General features: G+C 43.1%; 1 protein-coding gene across 2 annotated transcripts in view; it reads left to right on the forward strand.

Moving 5' to 3' along the window:
- The window catches only part of TXNDC12 (thioredoxin domain containing 12), a 36,455-nt gene extending 17,302 nt beyond the window's left edge, over positions 1-19,153 (forward strand). The window contains exon 7 of one of the 2 annotated variants that reach the window (XM_056532246.1): positions 18,240-19,153. In XM_056532246.1, the coding sequence (XP_056388221.1) occupies positions 18,240-18,331 (92 nt within the window). In that variant the 3' untranslated portion in view covers positions 18,332-19,153. Of the gene's footprint in view, positions 1-3,624; positions 4,023-18,239 lie in introns of those variants that run through there. The other variant, XM_056532247.1, reaches the window with a different exon arrangement.
- Positions 19,154-19,412: the final 259 nt, after the last annotated feature.

Below are 19,412 nucleotides of genomic sequence, written 5' to 3' on the forward strand. Positions count from 1 at the left end.
GTGTCAGATTGGGGGGTCTGTCGGTGCCCCTACCCCCCGATCTCCTGCCCTGCAGCCCGGCCCTGTCTATGCACTGAGCGACCTGTGGCCGACAAGCCCCTCAACATATCTCTACGGGAGAGACTGAGATACACAAACACTGTATCTCCACCTCTCCCATAGCCAGACATGGAGGGGCATGTCGGCCACCGATCCGTGTGGAGGTGGACAGTAATCTGTGCAGGGATCGCTACGTACATGGAGAGAGCCAGGGTGCTGGAAAGGAGATCATCTGGGAGTCCCAGCCGCCGGACCCCCCTCCAATCAGACACTTGCGTCCTATCCTGCACCAGAGTACCCCTTTGATTGCACACAATATTTTGTTTACACATGCTCAGTAGCCTCAGAATAGTTCAAGAAGCTTCTACTGAAAGATAACATTTTATAGTCATCCGATTTGATCAGATGTGGGCCCAGCCATTGCAACATTTTTGAGGCTGCGTTCACATCACGTTTCTTACATACGGGACCGAATCCAGCTGGGAGATGTGAAAACTTGGCGCTCCCTTATCCCAGCCGGACCCTGCCCTCATCTCATTCATTTGAATGAGCCGACAGGAGTCAGATAGTGACTCCGGTCGGCTCCTTTTTGCCCTGTGTCCAGTTTTGTGACCAAACTGAAAACCGTGGTATACTAAGTCCGGTCACAAAACCAGGGGAAATACGGGGGAAAAATGAGTCAAATCATTCAAATGAATGAGATGGGGGGCCGGGTCCGGCTGGAATACGGGAGTGGCCAGTTTTTACATCTCCCAGCCGGATCCCATCCCCGTATGTAAGAATCGTGATGTGAATGCCGCCTAACTCTAGGTAACCGCTAACATATGTAAAAATTATTTTGCACTATGTTGAAGGTGTTTAAAGCTTAAAGTGGTTTTCCAACAGGGAATGGAATGTGGTGCACAATGAAGAAAAAACTATACTGACTGTTCAGTTTGCTGCCAGGCCAGCGCTGCTCCCACTGAAGTGCTATCAATGACATCCCAGTACACTGGGTACGGGACATTGGAGCCAATCACTTGCCTTAGCGCTCAGGTACAGGTGCAGCTGGACCAGCAGCAAGTTTTTGGGTGGCTAAAGGTTTCTGACAGACAGACTGGATCCTGACAGACCCCATTTAAAAGGGTACTCCGGTGGAAAACTTTTTTTTCTTTTTAAATCAACTGGTGCTAGAAAGTTAAACAGATTTGTAAATTACTTCTATTAAAAAATCTTTTAATCCTTCAAGTACTTATTAGCGGCTGTATACTACAGGGGAAATTCTTTTTGGATTTCTTTTCTGTCACGACCACAGTGCTCTCTGCTGACACCTCTGTCCATGTCGGGAACTGTCCAGAGCAGGAGGAAATCCCCATAGCAAACATATGCTGCTCTGGACAACTCCTAAAATGGACAGAGGGGTCAGCAGAGAGCACTGTGGTCGTGACAGAAAAGAAATCCAAAAAGAAAAGAATATCCTCTGTAGCATACAGCTGCTAATAAGTACTGGAAGGATTAAGAATTTTTAATAGAAGTAATTTACAAATCTAATATGAATATGAAAGTGCAGCTCACAAAAAAATTAGCCGAGGTATGAATGGAAAGTACTTGCACCAAAAAAAAGTACAACAACTGAAATAGAGAGAAAAAGGGAAAAACTATTCACCTCTAGACTGATATCAGAAAGGACCGATACATGATGGTTGTAATATATATTTTAAGTTAAAAGTAAGAATAAGAACTGTGCTTCAAATTTATGTGAATATGAATGATATTTTTAATAGCCGCTAATATAAAATACATTAGGTAATTGAACAACAATAAATAAATAATAAATGATAGTAATATACCGTATTTTTCACCGTATAAGACGCACTTTTTCTTCCCCAAAACTGGGGGGGGGAAAGTTGGTGCGTCTTATATGGCGAATACCTGGCCGGGACCCGCCGCTAATACAGGACATCCCCGATCGCGGTGATGCCCTGTATTAACCCTTCAGACGCGGCGATCAAAGCTGACCGCCGTGTCTGAAGAGAAAATAACACTAACCCAGCTGCTCGGCGTCCCGAACAGCTTACAGGACACCGGGAGGGACCTTACCTGCTTCCTCGGTGTCTTCTCCATGCCAGGATCCCCTGCGCTCTCCTTCGACGTCGTCGCGCACGCCGTCATCCAATAGGAGCGGTGTGCGTAGCGGCGTGATGACTGCGACATGATGGCGGCGACGGAGAGCGTGGATCCCGGGGAAGAAGAAGTCCGGAGCGTCGGGGACACCACGGGGACGCGGCGACAGCGATGGAGCGACATCCAGGGCACCAGTGACGGGTGCGGAGCGGCGGGGACACGTGAGTATTACCTCCTATACCAGTGGTCTTCAACCTGGGGACCTCCAGATGTTGCAAAAATACAACTCCCAGCATGCCCGGACAGCCAATGGCTGTCCGGGCATGCTGGGAGTTGTAGTTTTGCAACATCTGGAGGTCCACAGGTTGAAGACCACTGTTGGGTTCAGAATCTTTATTTTTTTTAGATTTGGCACCTATAAATTGGGTGCGTCTTATACGCCGGCGCGTCCTATAGGGCGAAAAATACGGTAAATGAAAGTAAAAAATATCTCCTTCTACAGGAGATGTGCGCTGGCGTGCCTACCATCACCGGAGCGATCACATCCACCTCCGTGAGCGGCGGTACGTTTAGGTCTGTGGCAGGCAGACCAGCCGCCGTGCGCACGCCAGCGCACATCGACCTCTTTTGGGACGGACAGTGAAAGCAGCTCCTACCTTCTTCTTGAAGCCGGTAAATATCTATGCTGACTGCATAATTGTGCTTGCGGACTGGAACTAAAATATCCATCTTGTCTATAAATTTACATCCTTGCCGGATTATCAGAATAGAGACTTATTGTGGTATTACAACATTTTTAAGCACATTTTATATTGACGTTATCTTTATCTCCCCACAAGGGCCCTGTGGAAGAGGAGATTTTTTACTTTCATTTTATTTCATTTATATTACTATCATTTACTATTTATTATTTTTTATATTTATTGTTGTTCAATTACCTTATGTATTTTATATTAGCGGCTATAAAAAATATTCATATTCACAAAATTTGAAGCACAGTTCTTATTCTTATTTTTCATTTAAAATATATATTACAACCAACATGTATTGGTCCTTTCTGATATTAGTCTAAAGGTGAATGTTTTTTTTTTTCCTTTTTTCTCTCTAATTTACAAATCTGTTGAACTTTCTGGCACCGGTTGATTAAAAAAAAAAAAAAGTTTTCCACCGGAGTACCCCATTTAAATGGGGGTTTGTTGAGTGTCAGTATTTTGACAATAGCGCTGCTGCTGTTCTTTCCATCAATAATACCAGTCTGTGTGTGTATATATAATATATGTGTATATGTGTGTGTGTGTGTGTGTGTGTGTGTGTATATATATATATAGGCCACCTCCCCGTGGTGGATGGGGGACACGTTTTGATCAAAAAGTGCGCTAAGAGCCTCAATTTTTTTGACCAATGTGTGCTGTTGCAATCCTCTTTTTTTGTGTGTGTATATATATAATTTTTTTTTTTTCTTATGTTTCTTCTTCTCTCCAGTGGTTGAAGGAATGAAGGAAGCTCAGGAAATACTCACTGGAAATTTTGTCAAGAAACAGATTGAAGATGAGTTATAACCTGTTAGATTTCTCATCCAGAACTCTCCCTCCCCGAGCTGCGCGCGTCCCAGAGGATATCGTGATAACATTCCCACTCCACTGGGTCTGGAATTCCAAGCCCTCTGGCGCCACCTTTTTGTGCAATTCACTTTAAAGAGATTTTTCACACAATTTTCAGTAGACAACCGCACAAACCACCTCCATAACACTATAGTGCATTGTCGGAAACTTTCTTCTTAGGTACAGATTTATAAACCTAATGTGTTGTTCGAGACCTGTTCCGAACACTGGAGCAGCCGCCGGGAGCTCGTGACATCATAGCCCCGTCCCCTCATGATGTCACGCCCCGCCCCCTCAATGCAAGTCTATGGGAGGGGGCGTGACGGCAGCCACGCCCCCTCCCATAGACTTGCATTGAGGGGGCAGGGCGTGATGTCACGAGCGAGCGGGGCTATGACGTCACAAGCTCCCGGCTTCAGCGTTCGAAACTTTGTTCCAAGCGCTGAGCAGTGGAGTACCCCTTTAAGAGGTTGTTTTCCCAGGTTCATATACTGAAAACCACATTCAGGGTATGTTCACATGTGCCGATTTTTCTACGGAATTTATGATTTGCCAGCAGGTATTACGCAGCAAAAAAAACGTATCTGCAAACCTATCCTTTAGGGTACATTCACAATGCCATATCCACTGCAGGTTTTTTGCAACATAATCCGCTTGCAAAATTCAGCAGCGGAAAACCTCTAAAGTATACGACATGTGTAAAAGTACCCTATAGATATTTATTGCATTTAATTTTTAACCAGTTCTGTGCCTGGTTAAATGCCGCTTGGCCTATTTTCTTGGCCTTTTGTCTTCAGAAGGTTTTGTTTGGGGTCAGTCCGATTGAAGTAACGTATGGGGTGTGAATCAAGTTTTTCAGATGCCTGTGGTTGTCAGGTTTTTACCTGCAAATATACTTATGGTCCGTTTCATGAAACCTTTTAGCTTCTGCAAGGCTATGTTCTCCTCTGGTAAGTAGCCTGCGTGCGGAGAAAACGTCATATACTGACGGACACATGCCACGGCGTACCCGTGCCAGGTCTGTTGAGTTTAATGGACGTAACCTAGTCTACTAGAGACTTGTTCAGTCAACTTCCGAGACTATGGGGGAGATTTATCAAAACCTGTGCAAAGGAAAAGATGCCCAGTTGCCCCTAGCAACCAATCAGATCGCTTCTTTCATTTTGCAGAGGCCTTGTTAAAAATGTAAGCAGCGATCTGATTGGTTGCTATGGGCAACTAGGCAACTTTTCCTCTGGACAGGTTTTGATAAATCTCCCTCTATATTCTTTTTGTTGTGTTTTTTTCTTGTTTAATTTTTTAATTTTTCTTTAAAGGATTTAAAAGTGTGCCCACCATTCTGCTGCATTGCCACCCGTTACCCTGAATATGTGAACGTAGCCTTAGAGCAGGGTCACGTGTAGCGTATACAGGTGAAACTCAAAAAATTAGAATATCGTGCAAAAGTTCATTTCTTTCTGTAATGCAAATTAAAGGGGAAATGCAACTTCCGGTGGAAAACTTTTTTTTTTTTAAATCAACTGGTGCCAGAAAGTTAAACAGATTTGTAAATCTTAATCCTTCCTGTACTTATTTGCTGCTGAATACTACAGAGGAAATTCTTTTATTTTTGGAACACAGTGCTCTCTGCTGAATCACGAGCACAGTGCTCTCTGCTGACACCTCTGTCCATTTTAGGAGCTGTGCAGAGCAACATATGTTTGCTATGGGGATTTTCTCCTACTCTGGACAGTTCTTAAAATCGACAGACCTGTCAGCAGAGAGCACTGTGTTCCAAAAAGAAAAGTATTTCTTTTGTAGTATTCAGCAGCTAATAGGTACTGGAAGGATCAAGATTTTTTAATAGAAGTAATTTACAAATCTGTTTAACTTTCTGGCACCAGTTGATTAAAAAAAAAAAATAAATAATAATTTCACCAGAGTACCCCCTTTAAAAGGTGAAACTAATATGAGAGAGACTCATTACATGCAAAGCAAGATAGTTTAAGCCATGATTTGTCATAATTGTGATGATTATGGTTATAGCTCATGAAAACCCTGAATCCCCAATATATTATATTATTTGGGGAGCCCTGTCATCTGCTGGTGTTGGTCACTGTGCTTCATTAAAGGGGAACTCCAGTGGAAACAAGTAGAAAACAAATGTTTTCAGATCAACTTGTGCCAGAAAGTTAAACAAATTTGTAAATGACTTCTATTAAAAAAAATCTTAATCCTTCCAGTACTTATCAGCTGCTGTATACTACAGAGAAATGTGTGAATTTCTTTTCTGCCTGAACACAGTGCTCTCTGCTGACACCTGTCAGAAACTGTGCAGATTAGAAGCAAATCCCCATAAAAAACCTCTCCTGCTCTGGACAGTTCCTGACGCGGACAGAGGTGTCAGCAGAGAGCACTATTGTCAGGCTGAAAAGAACTTCACAAATGTCTCAACAGCAGCTGGTTGGGAAACGCTGCATTAGGGTACGTTCACACGAGCGGATTTTTGCAGCGGATTTCGCCGCGGATCCGCTGGTGAAGGCCCCGCTCTATGCTGTCTTTACATGTGCCTGCTCGTAGCGGCAATACGCCGCTACGAGCAGACACACTGCGATGTGCGAGTCGCAGTATACTCGCACATCGCGGGAGCTCTCTGCCTAGCTCAGAGCAGGGAGAGTGGCCGCGATGTGCGAGTATAGTGCGCACATCGCTGCAGGGGGTCTGCTCGTCACGGCGTATTGCCGCTAAGAGCAGGCACACGTAAAGACAGCATAGAGCGGGCCTTCACCAGCGGATCTGCAGCGTAAAATACGCTGCAAATCCGCTCATGTGAACGTACCCTAAGGGTGTAAATGAGCAGTTGACTTATGGCCATTGCGTAGCACTCAAAGCATTTCCTAGCCCCACTTCATCTTTTTCTAATTTCCAACCATTTTGTTTTTCATTCCCACGGTGTAGTCTTGGCCTAGACCAGTGGATTCACAACCAGGGTGCCTCCAGCTGTTGCAAAACTACAACTCCCAGCATGCCCAGACAGCCTTCGGCTGTCTGGGCATGCTGGGAGTTGTAGTTTTGCAACAGCTGGAGGCACCCTGGTTGTGAATCGCATGTCTAGATCTTTAAAGCAAAGGGGTAGCAGACTTTATATGTTAAAGGGGTCTGCAAGAAAGCATCTGCATTTCTATCAGGCATGCTGGGAGTTGTAGTTTTTCAACAGCTGGAGGCACCCTGGTTGGGAAACACTGATCTAAACTGTAAACAACCAAGAACATTTTTTTGCAGGCAGTAAATATGGGAACCTCCTCTTTTGGTAATTTGAGCAAACAAGTAGTGTCACCCAAAGCAACCAAAGGGTTAAAGAAAAAATGTTTAAGCATCTGCAAAGAATGGCAGCTGGAATACAGTTCTACCTGTATATGTTGGTGTTATATAAATAAAAGAATTATTATTACAGTGTTTAAAAAAATAAATAATAATAATAATAATTGTAGATTATAGCAGTTTCAAAACTCGCAGTACTCACTCCCTTCCTGCAGGTGGCACTGTGGGCGTGGCAAACACATTACTGAAAGGAAAATTCTACTTTTGACCATTAACTTACAAAGTTCCGGAGTTACGGCACAGTTCACACTGCCCTCCCTGTGTCCGTTAAAACAATGTCGCTTGAGGCTCAAAAATATGTATGTTTATGTCTTGTGTTTATGTTGGAAGCCTTTGTTTGGCATCTTTTAAGCAAATCGGGTCTTTGCTTGCAGTTTTCAAGTATTTTAAACACAAAATATGCTCCAACTTTGCATTAAAAAAATAAAAAAATAACCATATTACAGGTAAAATAATTATCTGTAAATAACTACCTTTAAAAAAAGAAAAAATTATAATAACAAAAGGATGTAATATGGGACATACTTTGAGGCCTAAAAAAGCCTTTTTATACATTAAAATATACATAAAAAAATTTAAAAAATAAACACCGGCTAACCATGTGGCCAGTGCTGGACCTGTCATGAAACGAGGTCCGCGGACCCTGTGGATTTATATTGGGGATTTATATTGAGTCCCATTATGTTACTTGCTGTTTAGACAGGAAAAATAGCAAACTTTTCTGCACTAATTTTGTCAACTTTTTTAATTTTGATTTTCTTTTAGACTGTTTGATAAATCCCCCAAGAAAAAAAAAGATAATCAGTTTTTCCCCATTCCTGTTTCTTGTTATAAGAGCAGTGCATTATGGGAGCTCGGCAACGAATCACAGTGCACCCTTAGGAAATTCGGCAGATCTGCGCCGGCTGAAATTGCGTGGAAATTAAAGGGGTATTCCAGGCCAAAACTTATATATATATATATATATATCAACTGGCTCTGGAAGGTTAAACAGATTTGTAAATCACTTCTATTAAAAAATCTTAATCCTTCCAATAGTTATTAGCTTCTGAAGTTGAGTTGTTGTTTTTTGTCTAACTGCTCTCTGATGACTCACGTCCCGGGAGCTGTGCAGTTCCTATGGGGATATTTTCCCATCATGCACAGCACCCGGGACGTGACATCATCATTGAGCAGTTAGACAGAAAAACTTCAGAAGCTAATAACTATTGGAAGGATTAAGATTTTTTAATAGAAGTAATTTACAAATCTGTTTAACTTTCCGGAGCCATTTGATGTATATAAAAAAAGGTTTTGACTGGAATACCCCTTTAACCCCTGCATTTTAAAGTAATTGACTAAAGGGCTTTTTTTCCGGCTGGATTCCGTCAAAAGAATGAACATGTTTGCTCTTTTGCAGAATCCATATCCGATTTGTGATTCTGCTACGGAACTTCTATAGTCTGTAGTAAGCAGCAGGATCCCATTTATTGGGATTAATGGGCTTCTGCTGCAAGCGAATTATGATTCAGAGCAGAATACCTGTATTGTGCATGGGGCTCATTCACACAACGGATGAAGATTCCGTCTGGAGAAGGTGTCGGCAAAACAATCCGGCACTAGGACTGATCAGAAATGTCTCTGTAGATGGCGATGCATTTCAGAGCAAGTTCCGCCGAAAGATTGAACACTGAACACCACGGAAATGCCATGGTGTGAGCGGTGCAGCAGAAACCCCATGAAGAACAATGGGAGACTGCTGCACCGTATTCCGGGGAGGATTTCCACTCAGAAAATACATAGTGTGAATGGGCCCTAATAGTGCTTTTTAAATATAAAAAGCTGCACTGTGGTTGCTATGGGCGACAAACATGGTTTTAGGCAGTTTCATAAATCTTACCTGTAGAGCAGTGGTCTCCAATCTGTAGACCTCCAGCTGTTGCAAAACTATGACACCCAGTGTGCACGGACAGCCATGGGCTGTCCGGGCACTCTGGGAGTTGTAGTTTTGTAACAGCTGGAGGCATCCTGGTTGGGAAACACTAAGGTTAAGTATGGTGTATATTCATAGATTGATGTACTCGCTGTTTATATCCATGATTCACAACCGGTGTTCCTTTAGCTGTTGCAAAACTACAACTCCCAGCATGCCCAGCCAGCCTTTGGCTGTCCAGGAATGCTGAGAGTTGTAGTTTAACAGTTGGAAAACTGTGATATAGAATATATATCCACGCGCTGTCCGGGAATGCTGGGAGTTGTAGTTTTGCAACAGCTGGAGGCCCACAGTTTGGAGACCACTGCTGTAAAGCTTAGCGATCATGTCTAGTGACATAACATGTGCAGGGTTGAAAGGGAAAGGTCTACATGATAGGAAAAAAAATGTTTTCTTCCAGGATCTGCACCACACCCGCTCACAGGCCATGTCTGGTATTGCAACTCTGCTCCTTTTAACTGAATAAGGAAAGTCTAAGTGAATGGGGTTGTGCTGTGACGCAAAATGGCTGCTTCCTGCATTTATAGTGCTGGCCGTGGCTGCTTTAGGGTTGCAGTGGGACCCCATTCACTTAGATTTAATTCAGAGAACACAATATGGTGATTTTTAGAGATGAGCGAACTTACAGTAAATTCGATTCATCACAAACTTCTCGGCTCGGCAGTTGATGACTTATCCTGCATAAATGAGTTCAGCTTTCCGGTGCTCCCGTGGGCTGGAAAAGGTGGATACAATCCTAGGAGACTCTTTCCTAGGACTGTATCCACCTTTTCCAGCCCACCGGAGCACCGGAAAGCTGAACTAATTTATGCAGGATAAGTTATCAACTGCCGAGCCGAGAAGTTTGTGACGAATCGAACTTACTGTTCGCTCATCTCTAGTGATTTTTAGCCACACGACAGCCGAAGTTGCTGTGAAGTTCCTAGCCCTGTCTTTTCCCAACCAGAGTGCCTCCAGCTGTTGCAAAACTACAACTCCCAGCATGCCCGGACAGCCAAAGGCTGTCCGGGCATGCTGGGAGTTGTAGTTTTACAACAGCTGGAGGCACACTGATAGGAACTGTCTTGCCTGAATATGATCTGCAATACCCCACACAACCCTTTTGGAAATTTTGGAGCTATTTTTAGAAGAAAGTTGCATTTTCCTTATCCCGTACAGATGTTATTTCAGCAATAACGCTATCAAATGATTAATAAACTATTTAATACTCTGATTTTCTTATATAGATAGGTAATATTTAGCCTGGCTATCAGCCCGGTATTGGCGCTATACCGCGACGACAATGTTTGCAAATCCAAGTATTGTATAACGTTTATAATAATCTTGATGGTATACCAACGGGTAACATATATATTTTTTACATTTATAAAAAAAAACTCTTTATTATTCTTATAATACTAGAGAAAAAAAAATGCCAAGGATTACTAGACACTGTAAACCTCACCATTGATCCCAGCTCTGAGCCGCAGTGTTGGCGGCCATTTTGCTTTTACGACATTGAACTTTATGGGGTTTAGCGTCCTTATTCAGGCCACTTAATAGATACCAGCACTGTTTTCTAACCAGGGTGCCGCCACCTAGGCATGCTGGGAGTTGTTAGCGTTGCAACAGCTGGAGGCACACTGTTTGGGAAACACTGCACGTCTACGTTTTTGCAAAGCAGAAGACTAGGGAAGAACAATAGTAAAATGGTGGAGGCTTGAGGAAGCGAAGTCTATCCTGGTTTATTATTGAGCTCGTTGTAATACATGTATGAAGGAAGCTCCCTTTTCAGGCATATTGGGGAGATTTATCAAAACCTGTCCAGAGGAAAAGTTGCCCATAGCAACCAATCAGATCTCTACTTTCATTTTTTCAGAGGCCTTGTGAAAATGAAAGAAGCGATCTGATTGGTTGCTATGGGCAACTGGACAACTTTTTCTCTGGACAGGTTTTGATAAATCTCCCCCCATTGCTATCACTTAAAGGGGTTCTCTGGTGGAAAACTTTTTTATTTTTTTATTTTTTTTTTAAACAACTGGTGCCAGAAAGTTTAACAGATTTGTAAATGACTTCTATTAAAAAAAATCTTACTTACTAGCTGCTGAATACTACAGAGGAAATTTCTTTTCTTTTTGGAACACAGAGCTCTCTGCTGACATCGCGAGCACAGTGCTCTCTGCTGACATCTCTGTCCATTTTAAGAACTGTCCAGAGTAGAAGAAAATCCCCATAGCAAACATGCTGCTCTGGACAGTTCCTAAAATGGACAGAGATGTCAGCAGAAAGCACTGTGGTCATGATGTCAGCAGAGAGCTCTATGTTCCAAAAAGAAAATAATTTCCTCTGTAGTATTCAGCAGCTAATAAGTACTGGAAGGATTTTAAGATTTTTTTTAATAGAAGTAATTAACAAATCTGTTTAACTTTCTGGCACCAGTTGATTTACACACAAAAAAAAAAAAAAAAATTTCACCGGAGTACCCCTTTAACACAATGCGTAAAGGGGTTCTCCGCTTGGGTCATACTAGACAGACTCTCTTTTCATCCACCCTTCCCTCAGCCCAAATGTGACCAATAAGTCCTTTCCTTTTATAAACTCTAGATCAGTGGTCTTCAAACTGTAGCCCTCCAGATGTTGCAAAACTACAATTCCCAGCATGCCCGGACAGCCGTTGGCTGTCCGGGCATGCTGGGAGTTGTAGTTTTGCAACATCTGGAGGGCCACAGTTTGAAGACCGCTGCTCTAAATTGTCAGTTGAACTATGTTCACATGACGGAATGGGGGTGTGTCAATACCTTTTGCAGAACCTGCTCTGGAATGCATTGCCGTCAATGGAGACAATGCATTTCCGAGCGGTCCTAGCGCCGGCATCTGCTATTTGCGGAATTTCCGCCAGTGTTTATCTGGGGGCGGAAATTTGGTAAAGTTTTCACCGTGTGAACATACCCTTAGTTTTATACTAATTTAGTGTCCTTATTCAGACCACATATTGGTAGCAACCACAGGTTTTACTAGCTTTTGGCTCTCCAGGCATGCTGGGAGTTGTAGTTTTTCAACAGCTGGAGGCACCCTGGTTGGGAAACACTGATCTAGAATATATAGAAATCCTCTTCACAGATATGCTGCATGTACAGCTTTTTTTTTTTCTAGGGATATCGGTATGCCTAAATTGACACAGCCCCAAATCTGCTCTATTTTTGGCTATGTTTTTTTCGGGTCTGGTTGTAATTAAAGCCGGCCATTGGCGTGTATTTGGTCACTCTGTGTGGGAGGTGTGATTCATGCATGTTAGTTAATAACCAATGTTTTTCATTGTCATCATGAGCTTCATATGAGATTTGTAATGTTTGATTAAAAAAAATGGAATAAAGTTTTGATAAAAAAAAAAAAAAAACTGTCACTAAGTTTATTACAGACTTGCCATTTATTAAAGGGGTATTCCAGTGTTTGTACTCACCGATCGGCGCTTTAATGTGCATGGACAGCAGGGTCGACATACCGGCTTTATGCATTATCAAAGCAATGACAGATTATTATTTATTTATATAGCTCACAGGGTACTTAAAGGGGTTCTCCGATGGAAAACTTGTGCTGATGCCAGAAAGTTAAACAGATTTGTAAATTACTTCTATTAAAAAAAAAATCTTAATCCTTTTAGTACTTTTTAGCAGCTGTATGCTACAGAGGAAAATCTTTATTCTTTTATTTTTAATTGATTTCTATTTTGTGTTGTCCACAGTGCTCTCTGCTGACACCTGATGCCCGTATCAGGAACTGTCCAGAGCAGGAGAAAATCCCCATAGCAAACCTATGCTACTCTGGACAGTTCCTGACATGGACAGAGGTGTCAGCAGAGAGCACTGTGGACAACACATAAAATGGTGAACTGGTGCCAGAAAGTTAAACAAATTTGTAAATTACTTCTATAAAAAAAAAAAATCTTAATCCTTCCATTACTTATTAGTTGCTGAATACTACAGATTAAATTCTTTACTTTTTGGAACACAGAGCTCTCTGCTGAATCATGACCACAGTGCTCTCTGCTGACATCTCTGTCCATTTTAAGAACTGTCCAGAGTAGGAGAAAATCTCCATAGCAAACATATTCTGCTCTGGACAGTTCCTAAAATGCACAGAGATGTCAGCAGAGAGCACTGTGCTCGTGATGTTAGCAGAGAGCACTGTGTTCCAAAAAGAAAAGAATTTCCTCTGTAGTATTCAGCAGCTAATAAGTACTGGAAGGATTAAGATTTTTTTAATAGAAGTAATTTACAAATCTGAATTCGGGTAGAGAACAGACATGGTCGCACATCTACAATCTTGTATAATGATCTGATTGCTTCTCAGCATAATATCAAAAACTAACAGGTTGTTAGTATACATTTTTGATCAAAAGGTACAAGCCCACTCGCCACGTCAAGGCCACCTATTTAGAGTGGGTCCCTAACGTCCCTAGCATAAAATGGCGCAGCATCGGGCGGCGACCACCACTGCCGCGACACCAATGCCCACAGGGGGAACGACCCACTGGCAGAGCGGCCCCAATGCCACTCAAACCAGTCTATGGGCCGCACCCCCCCCCCTGTTTCACTTTCTGGCACCAGTTGATTTAAAAAAAAAAAAAAAAAGTTTTCCACTGGAGTACCCCTTTAAAGAACAATCGTCTGAACCTTCACTTTTGTTGAGGACTGACTGTGTGTATGCTAGTCTTTAGGGATAGGGTGTTTTGAATTTCAATACCTGGTCTTTTTCTTCTCCCTAGAGATAAGCCGCTGCCAGACACCTCTCACTTCCTAGTGAGAATCTATGCACACTCGGCTGAGGTCAGCATGCATGTGTATGGGATGGTCAGGAGGGATTGCTGTAGGGTCAATGGCAGTGTAGCTGGGTTCACTTAGTTTCACTTTTGGCTAAAAAAAATATTATAACATGTAGCAGCCTGTGCAATCCAGAGAGGTGAAGGAGAGGCCTCCAGCTACCATTTTAACTCATCAGACCCAACACCCCTCTGCGATCGGCATGGATCACAGCATCTAAAGGGTTAATGGCTGGCATTCACGTGATCGCCGTTGGCAGTCCCTGACTGATGTCTCAACCACTGTGCTGTCACTTGTGTCCTATGAAGTGAGTGCAGACAGTTAAAGGGGAACTCCGGTGGAAAACATTTTTTTTTTTTTTATCAACTGGTGCCAGAAAGTTAAACAGATTTGTAAATTACTTCTATAAAAAAAAAAAAAATCTTTATCCTTCCAGTACTTATTAGTGGCTGTATACTACAGAGAAAGTTCTTTTGTTTTTGGATTTCTTTTTGTTTCTGTCCACAGTGCTCTCTGCTGACACCTCTGTCTGTATCAGGAACTGTCCAGAGCAGCATAGGTTTGCTATGGGGATTTGCTCCTGTTATGGACAGTTCCTGATATGCACAGAGAGCACTGTGGACAGAAAAAAAAAAGAAATCCAAAACAGAAAACTTTCTCTGTAGTATTTGGCAGCTAATAGGTACTGGAAGGATAAAGATTTTTTTTAATAGAAGTAATTTACAAATCTGTTTAAATTTCTGGCACCAGTTGATAAAAAAAAAAAAATGTTTTCCACCGGAGTACCCCTTTAAGGCTGCATTCTGTAAATATGTAATTTTGTCTTCAAGGACAACTCCAGCCAAAACTAACTTATCCCTTATCCAGAGGACAGGGGATAAGTAGCTGATCGCAGTGGGGAGGTAACGGAATGGGAACCTGGCTGTCAGGGATGCCCGATTGCTGTACTTGGGTCTCTTTGGCGCTCCCATAGAAATGAATAGAGCATATGGCGTCTGCAGCACGCGCCCCTCAATGAGCAGCGGATCCCGTTCGCGGAGGTCACAGCTGTTGGACCCCTGCTATCAGCTTTTTATCCTCTATCCTGTGGGCAGGGGATAAGTTAGTTTTGGCTCGAGTTCTCTTTTTAAATATTCTGGTCCATGACATAAATATAAGTCATAGGGTATGTTCACACTACGTAATTCACGTGGAATTCCGCAAACGGAATTACGTGCTGTGAACATAAACATCAGTGTGAATGGGTTTCCGCGAGACCGGAACTACGGAATTGTTCCGCACAAAGAAAGAACATGTTAATTCTTTGCGTGGAAGTCCGCGAACACTGCATAGCCGTCAATGGTGACGGCTAGAGATGAGCGAACTTACAGTAAATTCGATTCGTCACGAACTTCTCGGCTCGGCAGTTGATGACTTTTCCTGCATAAATTAGTTCAGCTTTCAGGTGCTCCGGTGGGCTGGAAAAGGTGGATACAGTCGTAGGAGACTCTTTCGAATTTACTGTAAGTTCGCTCATCTCTAGTGACGGCGCAGTGCTGCGCGGTCCTACTGCCGTAGTATTGCGGCGGCCGCTGCCAGAATGGTATCTCCGCTCGTGGAATTCTGCGAGCGGACATTCCGTGCATAATCCGTAGTGTGAACATACTGTAATGGGTCAAAATACAATGTGTGAACATATATAGCCTCAGACCCAATCCTGGTTTTAGCTGGAAATACTGATCGAAATACTATCTATGAACCCAGCCTTTATCTGCTATTAAAGATTTTTGGGCACTTCACATCACACTGCATATTGATCTACATTAGTGTTTCACAAGCAGGGTGCCTCCAGCTGTTACGAGAAACAATCTCCTATACAGGAGAGGGTCCAGCACTCAAGGATGAATTGAATTAAAAATCTTGCAGCTTTATTATGGATACATTAAAATTCTCCGGTGGACTACAAAAGGTGTATATAAAAACCAACGCGTTTCGCTAACGTCTTTTTCAAAGCCTAAGAGATTGTTTCTTGTATGTACGGCTGTGTGAGTGTTCCGTGCACCGGGGCTTGAATATCGCATCAACCGGCTTAAGGCTGGGTTCACACTACGTGGAAAAAAGTAAACCGTATGCGTTTTTAAACAGTATACTGTTTTTAAAAGTGCGTACAGTTCTGTCAGTTTTTATAGAAAAAAAAAAAACATACGTTTTTGAAAATTTTGTCCATTTTTAATGGGAGGGGTCTTGGGTGGGGACTTTAGGATTCAAATGCGCATGTGCAAAGTAAAAAAGTATACGTTTTTTCCGTATGGAACCGTATACATGTGCGTTTCCCATTGACATCCATGTTAAAAAAAAAACGTATGCGGTTGCAGTACGGTTTTTAAACCGAGTCAAAACCGTGGTTGATTTTGTTTCCGGTTTAAAAACCGTACTACAACCGCATACGTTTTTTTTAACATGGGCGTCAATGGGAAACGCACATGTATACGGTTCCATACGGGCAAAACGTATACGTTTTTACTTTGCACATGCGCATTTGAATCCTAAAGTCCCCACCCAAGACCCCTCCCATTAAATATGGACAACATTTTCAAAAACTTATGTTTTTTTTTTCTATAAAAACTGACAGAACTGTATGCACTTTTAAAAACAGTATACTGTTTAAAAACGCATACGGTTTACTTTTTTCCATACTGTTCCATCCGTTTTTTTTGCCATACGTTTTTCTTTAGAAAAACGGATTGAAAACAGTATGGCAAAAACGTGATGTGAACCCAGATATGGAGTGGTGAGCTGTATAAACAATGTCTTGTTCTTTCTCTGCCTCCAGCTGTTGCAAAACTACAACTCCCAGCATGCCCGGGCAGCCAACGGCTGCCCGGGCATGCTGGGAGTTGTAGTTTTACATCAACTGAAGGATCATGGTTGGGAAACACTAATGTAGAAGGTGATTGCTTCACTGTCTCCCGGTGCAAAAAGAAATTACAAAAAGTAGACGTGATAGTATTTTAATATCTGTGTGTAGAGCAAAGTTCATTCATCCGATAATTTACACATTCATTCATCCGCTCGCCGCAGATGTATTCCTCGCCCTGACCGCATTGGAGGATGTGCGTTAAAAAAATAAATAAAATCTGTTGCCTAGAAACCTGCGCTAAAGCCGAGCAGCTTGTGTACAAAAAGGTCACAGGTAAGAGGCTTTTCCTGGAAAATCTATTTATAATCTTGTTTATCAGTCCCAGACACCAAGCTTCAGCGTCACCTTCTGGGAGTCACTGTGCAGGGACACCTGTGTGACCCCCCCATGATGCTTATCGACAAAGAATAATTTTAGGAGAAATACGTCGGAGAATATGGAGCAACTTTGTAATTCACCTGTTCATTCATAATTTACCTTTAAATTTATGTATGATTAATACTGTTCATGGAATTAAAGGGGAACTCTGGCGAAAGTAAACTTAACCTCCTATCCACAGGATAGGGGTTATATAGCTGATCGTGGGGAGTCCCCGCTGTTTGGCCCCTCCGGTATGGGACCCTTGACTCTCTCAGTGAGCAGCGCGAGACGGCACGCGCTCCATTCATTTCTATGGGAGCGTCGATGATGTACTCAGGTCTTTTCCGCGCTCCCAGAAATGAATGGGGCGCGTGCCAGCTACAGCACATGCTCCTCACTGAGCGCCGGGTCCTGTCCTGGTCATTGCGGGGGGGGGGGGGGGGGAGACACCCAGTGGTCAGACCCTCCACGATCAGTTACTTATCCCCTATCCTGTTAATAGGGGATGAATTTATTTTTGCCGGATTCCTCCTTTAACATGTGCGTCCAGTTTATCAAAAAGTCCTACCATGTTTGACAAAAAATTTGGCAAGTACGCAAAACCGGTAAAAATCACCTCACTATACCACATCTGCGTTGTATTAGCGATAAGTGACAATGAGGTGAGTGCAGGGGCTGAGCTCGCTTCATATGTGGTGAGTGTCGGCTACTATCACCTCACCGCTAATGACAGTCAGTAGTGGAATTCTGCCGCTGCAGTCAATAACCCTTTAGACGCTGTGATCAATGCAGATCACGGCGGCCAAAGGAATAAATGAGTGTTTAAGGTTAGTTCGGGGTGCTCATCGGACCCCCTGCAACGTGATCATGGGGGTCTGATGAGCTAATATGACGATGGAGGGTCCCCTTATTGGCTGCGGATCAACCCTCTAATGATGCAGTCTGGAAGAGCCAGGCTGTATCGGTAGAGTGCCGATGGCAGTGCCAACTGCGGGTGATATAGCAACTTGTCAGCGCTAAGACCACGCGGGAATGTGCCGTCTCATAGACGGCTATGCATTCCGTGCAGAGTCTGCAAAAAGAATTTATTTTATTTATTTATATAGCGCCTACAGATTCCGCAGCGCTTATGGACAGGTTCATTCTTTCAGCGGCGACAGAAATTCCACCGTATGCACAGCGCAGCAGAATCCCATAGAATTCAACAGGACTCTGCCGCTCCAGAAACTCCGGAGGAATTCCGATGAGGAATTCCGCACAGAAATTCCAATGAGGAACTCCGCACGGAAATTCCAGACGTGTGAACACTTTCCTGGCTAAATAAAGAACTGAAATAGAAAACTTTGGATTTTTATCTATTTGGGTCAGTGTACAAAAAAAAAGCACAAAAAGTGACTGCACAAGTCAAATGTGGCAAAAAGTAAAAAAAATAAAAATCCCCTCAGATGCTCCTCCTCTCGATGTTGCCCGGGTCACCAGATTCCCTGCGGAAAAGTCTCACAGGTGTTTTACTAGCAGCGGCCAGACGAGTCATCCCTAGACGATGGAAAACCACCGCTCCCCCCACGACTACTGATTGGCTTCGTGAAGTCCTGCACATTCAGGGGCTGGAGGAATGTCTAGCAGATTTGAATGCCTCCACCGACCGATATGTCCTGCGCTGGCGCCACTGGCTGGATTTTGCGGCCTCACCCAGCTTCCTCCAATATGGCCTCACCTGAACCCTCTCCTTTTCCTCTCGCTCACCTGTCCTGCCCCGCTCCCCCCCCCCTCTGACCTCACCTCCCTCCCTACCCCCCCCCCCCAGCACCCCACCCACTACCAATTGCACTGGTTACCCCACTACTTGCCTAATATGTTCGGACTTACTAGACTAATGTTGTTACTCGGATGAGTATTGGTTCTCCCTATAAGGCACAACTTTGCCCCTGCTGTACCTTGCTTGCTAGGTTTATTTTATATGTACATGTCATGAACCTGGTGTGTGCTATTGTTCCTTTCTCTTTTTGCTTAATAAAGTTTATCGTTGAAATAAAAAAAATAAAAAAAAATAAAAATCCAAACAGCTTTTGTCCCATTGTCATAATAACCCGAACATAGTGGGAGATTTATCAAAACCTGTGCAGAGGAAGAGCGGTGTGGCAACTAGAGATGAGCGAACTTACAGTAAATTCGATTCGTCACAAACTTCTCGGCTCGGCAGTTGATGGCTTATCCTGCGTAAATTAGTTCAGCCTTCAGGTGCTCCGGTGGGCTGGAAAAGGTGGATACAGTCCTAG

The sequence above is a fragment of the Hyla sarda genome, chromosome 7, assembly GCF_029499605.1.
Source record: "Hyla sarda isolate aHylSar1 chromosome 7, aHylSar1.hap1, whole genome shotgun sequence".
NCBI classification, from domain to species: domain Eukaryota; kingdom Metazoa; phylum Chordata; class Amphibia; order Anura; family Hylidae; genus Hyla; species Hyla sarda.